The sequence below is a fragment of the Monodelphis domestica genome, chromosome 7 (genome assembly GCF_027887165.1).
Source record: "Monodelphis domestica isolate mMonDom1 chromosome 7, mMonDom1.pri, whole genome shotgun sequence".
In the NCBI taxonomy this organism is placed as follows: Eukaryota; Metazoa; Chordata; class Mammalia; order Didelphimorphia; family Didelphidae; genus Monodelphis; species Monodelphis domestica.
Window position 1 is genome coordinate 174,074,837 of NC_077233.1, and position 5,961 is coordinate 174,080,797.

At 49.9% G+C, this 5,961-nt stretch overlaps 1 protein-coding gene across 1 annotated transcript; it reads left to right on the forward strand.

The window, feature by feature from the left end:
* Positions 1 to 2,624: 2,624 nt before the first annotated feature.
* Positions 2,625 to 5,961, forward strand: NUDT16L1 (nudix hydrolase 16 like 1). The gene is made up of 3 exons (XM_016424023.2): positions 2,625 to 3,105; positions 3,553 to 3,813; positions 4,884 to 5,961. The coding sequence occupies exons 1-3, from the start codon at positions 2,953 to 2,955 to the stop codon at positions 5,103 to 5,105; spliced, it is 636 nt and encodes a 211-aa protein (XP_016279509.2). The 5' UTR covers positions 2,625 to 2,952; the 3' UTR covers positions 5,106 to 5,961.

The following is a 5,961-nucleotide window of genomic DNA, read 5'->3' on the forward strand; positions in this document are numbered from 1 at the left end:
AGGGAGTCATTGAAGTTTATTGAGTAGGGAGATAATGTGGGCCAACCTACAGGTTAAACAGTGCTTGGGTAGTTGAGAGGAGGATGGACTGGAGTGGATAAGAGCTTTGCTACAGGGATGCTACCAGTTATTACAATAGTCTAGGTGTGAGAAGATGAAGACCTGCACCAGGCTGCTGGCAGTGTCAGAAGAAGGCAGATGTTACAAAGGTAAACATTGGTAACAGATTGCATGGGAGGAGTTAGAAGAGTTGGAACAACTAGGTTGGAAGCCTCAGTGACAGGTAGAATGATGGTGTCCTAAGGAAGATGGGAAGGTTTAGGAGGGAAGTTCTGAATATGTTGAATTCAAGATATCTAATAGGCAAATTGGAGACTAGAGGCAGTAGAGAGGTTAGGACTAGGTAAATAGGGGTAGAGAGGTGGTGAAGTGGAGAGAGATTGGAAGACCTGAGCTCACATCCTCCCTCAGACACTCACTTAGCCGAATGACCCTGAGGAAGTCATTTGACCATTTCCTCAGCATAAAAATGGGGACAATAACAACTACCTCTTGGGGTTGTTGTGAAGACCAAATGAAGTATTTGTAGTGTTTAGCACCAGTACCTGGCACACAGAAGGTGTTCTATAAATGCTAGCTAGTAATATTGTAGATTTGAAGACTCACCAACATTGAAAGGATTAAGTCAGGGCTTTGTGGGATACTCACAATTATCAAGCATGACCTGGAGGAAGAGCTAGTAAAGGTCACAATTGTGCTTTAGGAATCTCAACTTTGCACCTTTGTGGAGTAGAGGTGGCCATGTGAGTGGAGAGAAGGGAACAGGAGTGCATCAAGGTAGAATTAATCTGACTTGGCAGGGTCAAGGCAGAGGCAGTGAAGCACAAGGAGAAAAGAATAAAGAATGAGGTGGTGAACCAGGGTAATTCGACAGAGAGTAGCTGATTCAGGAGGAAAAGAATGGGTTATTATGAACATGTGGAATTTGGGATGTCCACATCTAATAAGACTGTTTAACAGGTATTGATTGATACATGTCTGAACCTACTAAGCAAGATGAGCGTTGATGCCTGTTGTGTATGAACCCAGAAAGGATGGAGAAAATGTATTCTTCATTTTCTATAAAGGTCTTTAGGTTGAAAAACCAGAGGAGGGTGCATCATCCTTCTCATATTAACAATCATTTGTTAAGCACCTCCTATATCCCAGGCACTGAGCTAGATTCTACACCAAACTAGTCCTAGCTTTTTCACTTTCTATTAGAGGAAAATGACATTCATGTTGAATAGTTTAGACAAAATACATACCAAATAATTTCCAGGGATAAACTAGTAACTGGAGGGAGAGGATGAGATAAGAATTGGTTTCCTGGGAGCAGCTGAGTGGCTTAGTGCATTGAGAACCAGGCCCAGAGTTGGGAGGTCCTGGGTTAAAATTTGACTTCAGATACATCCTAGATGGGTGACCCTGGGTAAGTCACTAAACCCCCCCCCCCCCCATTTCCTAGTCCTTACTTTCTGCCTTGAAAGTGATACTTATTCTTGATTCTAACCCAGAAGATAAGGGTTTGAAAAAAAAAAAAGGTTTCTGTAGGATGATACTTGAGTTAAGCTTTGGAAGAAGTGATATGATATTCATTTCCAAAAATACTCTACTTTTTTTTTGCTTTCATAGAACTTTTATTTTAATAATGGGTATCGGAAAAGTCTTTGTGCAGCTTTAAGCATCAATAGCTTAAGTGGCTTAATGGCTTTAGTGTTTACACTGCACTAAGATTTTTGGGACACCCTTATCCTTTCAGACTTTCCTCCACCAGGAAGCTAGCTTATTCCTTGTAACAAAGACATGAGGGAAGGTGTGTGTGTATGGGGGGAATAGTTTGAAACATCTGGAAAGTGGAAAAAGAATATCAGCCAAGTAAAACTAATTAACAAATCTACCAAGTTTGACAGCCTATCGAATGTTCGACACCCATAGTCCATCACTTCTACAAAGAAGAGAGAAATGAATTTTCTCCGCTCTTCTCGGGGTGTTTTGTCCTATGTTGTTCATTCTATTTTAGTTGTAGGAATCCCTCTGGGATTATGAATCTTTTATTCACGTAACCCCGGCACCTGTCCATTCTCAATCTGGACGCAAACTTTTCTGCTTCTTTTCTGTGTGAATGTGACAGGCTTGGAGGGGCAGGAAGACCCTGGTGCCCTCGCGGCTTTGGATTCGCAGAGAAGGCGAAACTGGCGATGCCAAGGCAGCCCCTTTAGGCCAAGGCTCCGGACGTGAGGGCAGCTTGGAGATCCAGCCCTACACGTAAGAAGCAACAGGCATACCCTGGCCACGGTCAAGGCCACGAGGGGAGCTTCTCTGGCAGAAACGTTGTGTACTAAACAAACACCAGGAAACAAATTACTCGGAAAGTACCGAGAAAACGACATAGAGGTTCACGCCCGGGACAATCTGGGACTCATAGCCGGCGCCCCTCTCAGTTAAACTGCCCAACTGGAAACGGAACTTCACGGGCAGCGTAGGAGCCGCGGCCGAAATATAAACATTCTATTGGTTTCCGCCGGTAGGTAGGCGGGGATGGGGCGTTGCATGTTTGGCCATCACAGTCTCGAATCCTCCCTGAGACCAACCTCCAGAATTTTTCCATTACGATTGGCTTGAGCATAAATCAATCATTTAGCTAACCCCGCCCTCTCTGTACGGTCTGTAAATGACAAACACTGTGGAGAAGTCGGGAATGTGATTGGCTGCTTTTTAAGACAAAGGTAAACCAAAGCAAGATCAAGCCTATCGATTGGCCACGATCCGGCGACGTGTTCCTGCGATTGGCGAGATTAGACGGGAGGAGAACTAGGACTCCCTTCCGGGGATTGGTGGAAACACGAGGAAGGGGGGCGGGACCGCACCTACTTCTCCGCTGCCTGGGCGTGCTGCGGGCTGGCGGGCAAGATGTCGGCTTCGAGAGTACCGGAGCTGAAGCAGATCAGCCGCGGGGAGGCTATGCGGCTTGGGCCCGGCTGGAGCCACTCTTGCCACGCCATGCTGTACGCAGCCAATCCCGGGCAGTTGTTCGGGCGGATCCCGATGCGCTTCTCGGTTCTGGTGAGGGCAGAGGGGGAGCGAGGCCGGACCCCGGGGCGGAGGGTGGGCGGGGCAGGGCCGGGCTGAGGGAGCCGGGAGCCGTGGACCGAGGCTCTAGGAAGCTGTGGGGGGGGGGGGGGGGGGGGGGAGCCGGGAGCCCAGGGGTAAGGCCAGGACTGCGAGGAGATTGGGGAGCACAGCTGGGTTGAGGGGCAGAGGAAGCGCAGAAGAGGTGGGGTCGGGACCCGGGGAAGGGGAGTGCCGGGGCCCCGCCACCCTGCCTGAGAACGGGCAAAGGCTCGAGGCTGAGCGCGCCGAACCCCGGACAGCGAGAGCCGGAGCGAGCCCCGGCCGGCAGGAAGGAGGGAGAGCCAAGACATCGTGCCCGAGCCCGCCCCGAAGCCGGGTCCTGCAGCCGGATGCTCGCCCGCGCGGCGGGCCCAGTTAACCCGTGCGGTTCTCTTGCAGATGCAGATGCGCTTTGATGGGCTCCTTGGCTTCCCTGGGGGGTTTGTGGATCGTCGGTACTGGTCTCTGGAAGACGGGCTAAATCGGGTGCTGGGCTTAGGCTTGGGCTACCTGCGCTTGACGGAAGCTGACTACCTGAGCTCCCACCTCACGGAGGGGCCCCACCGCGTCGTGGCCCACCTCTACGCCAGGCAGCTCACCCTGGAGGAGCTGCACGCGGTTGAGATCAGTGCAGTGCACTCCCGGGATCACGGGCTGGAGGTGGGGTATCCTGGGGCAGGGAGGCTAGGATCCCCCACCCCCCACCAGAGATTTGGCACTGGCCATTCGGCACCGTGGGGTAACACAGCCCTCCCTGATGGGCTCCTGGGGTGCCAAGCTGATGCCTGTTTGGAGAGGGACAGTTGTGGGGGGGGGGGGAGTGGCAATCCTGGTTCTCTGGCTTTTGGCCGTAGGGAATGATGGTTAAGCACAAAGGATTTACAATTATCAGCTGGCTCCAGTGCTGTGGTTGGCTGAGGATGTGAGGGTTTGGGGTGCAAGGGATTGGGGAGAGAGGGTAGAAGCAGGGCTTGCTGTTTAGTCTGCTCTCCCTCAGGGCCAAGTGTGTTACATCCGCTTTGCTTCTTGCCATTGCCAATCCTGGGAGTGGGGAGATTTGGTGGGGTGGGACCAAGTTTACCAAGGGAGCTTGGATTGGGGAACTGAGGAGTTGCTTCTCTGGGGGCAATGGGTGGGAAATGTGGGAGTGGGACTTGGGAAGGTTGGGTTTTTGTGGGGTTGAGGAGATAGGGTATGGAATGGTTGAGGGGCATGGAATGTATAGAGTTGGGAGGAAAGGGTGTTGAATTTGGGTGGGTTTGGGACTTGGGCTGAGGAAAAGGGGGTTGGTAAAGGTGTTTGGGGTTTGTAGACTAGGAAAAAAGGGAAAGCAAGGGTTTGGGAGCTTCCTAGGACAGTGACTATATAACCAAAACATGGAATTAAGGAAGGTATAGATTTGCAAATTGATGTATAAATTGATCCCCCAACCTAAGGACTGTCATAAGAAGCCTTGAAATGACTTCCCTATAAAATAAGTTTCCAAAGAGGTAATTGGAACCTTGGATTCAAGCCTTTGTGTCTACAAGTGGTTAACTGGCTTGCATTTCATCAGACTGATGCCTTGTGTCTCCCTCTGAGCCCTTGGCACACATTGCTGCTTTTTTCACTGCCCTGGAAGCTTGATGTGGCTTCCAAGTTAAGAGTTCCAGGCCTTTCTCTCAGCAGGAGGGGGCCCAGCCCTAGTTGTCTAGCTGGGTTCCTGACTGCCCTGTCTGCTCTTGTTGCAGGTGCTGGGCCTGGTCCGGGTTCCCCTGTACACCCAGAAGGATCGAGTTGGTGGGTTTCCCAACTTCCTTAGCAATGCCTTCATCAGCACTGCCAAGCACCAGCTGCTCTTTGCCCTGAAGGTGCTGAACATGATGCCTGAGGATAAGCTGGCTGAGGCCTTGGCTGCTGCTACTGAAAAACAGAAAAAAGCCTTGGAGCAACAGCAGACAGCTTCATCATGAAGCTATACAGTCTCCATCCTTTAGGCTGGGTTTTCTCTCCCTATCTCTCTTTTACCCCACCCCATCTTTTTTTCTAAATTTTCTATGCCCCAGGGGCTAAGAAAAGACTTGAGATAATTGATTATACCTTAGAGGTGTGGGGTTTCTCCAGTTTTCCCCCTATGACCGAAAAGGAGTGCATTTCATTCCTGTCTATAACCTGTGCGGTCCTCTTTTCTTTGCAAAGCAGTAGCAGCGGCAGCAGCGGCAGCCCGGGCTGGCACTTCAGGTTTGTGTAGAGGGTTTAGATAAAGGTCACAGGGTAAGGAGAAGCACCTGTCCAAGGTTTTTGAGTGACCCGTTTATTAGCACTAGCTTCAATGTTTGGCCTTCAGGGTCCAGGTCAAGGTCAAGATCTTAATATTTCTCTGCATGAATCTTTCATTTAAGGGGGCAGTTATCAGTTTGGTTCAGGCCCCAGATATAAGAGTGTTCTGGTTTAAAAGGTTCCTTAATTCTCAAGGATACTTTTGGTTACATTGACATATTCCTGCTTGTTCCATTTCCTCAGCCCAAAGAAAGAAGAGAAGGAATCAAAGGTTTTGGTGGGGCATGGCTGGGGCTTTTTGGTTATCTTTCCTTATTTTGGAATTTTTAGGTTTTATACTCAAGTGGAATATGGATGAGATTTTAAAGCAACTTCTACCTTGCCTCTGACCTATTTTGAAAGAACTTGGGCAGTTTAGCCTGACTGGGGTGGGAAAGGGGATGCTCCTTCCCTGAAAGCCTGGGAAAGGGCTAAGGCTTGGTTGAGTGTGTGCACACACATGCACACGTAAATCTGAGCAGGAAAGAAAAATAAAGTAGCTTGACAGCT

Bases quoted from the DNA above. Each gene is read 5' to 3' on its own strand.
- NUDT16L1 (XM_016424023.2), top strand. From the start codon at position 2,953: ATGTCGGCTTCGAGAGTACCGGAGCTGAAGCAGATCAGCCGCGGGGAG. The intron at 3,106-3,552 runs GTGAGGGCAGAG...GTTCTCTTGCAG, and splicing joins CGATGCGCTTCTCGGTTCTG to ATGCAGATGCGCTTTGATGG. The intron at 3,814-4,883 runs GTGGGGTATCCT...CTCTTGTTGCAG, and splicing joins CCCGGGATCACGGGCTGGAG to GTGCTGGGCCTGGTCCGGGT.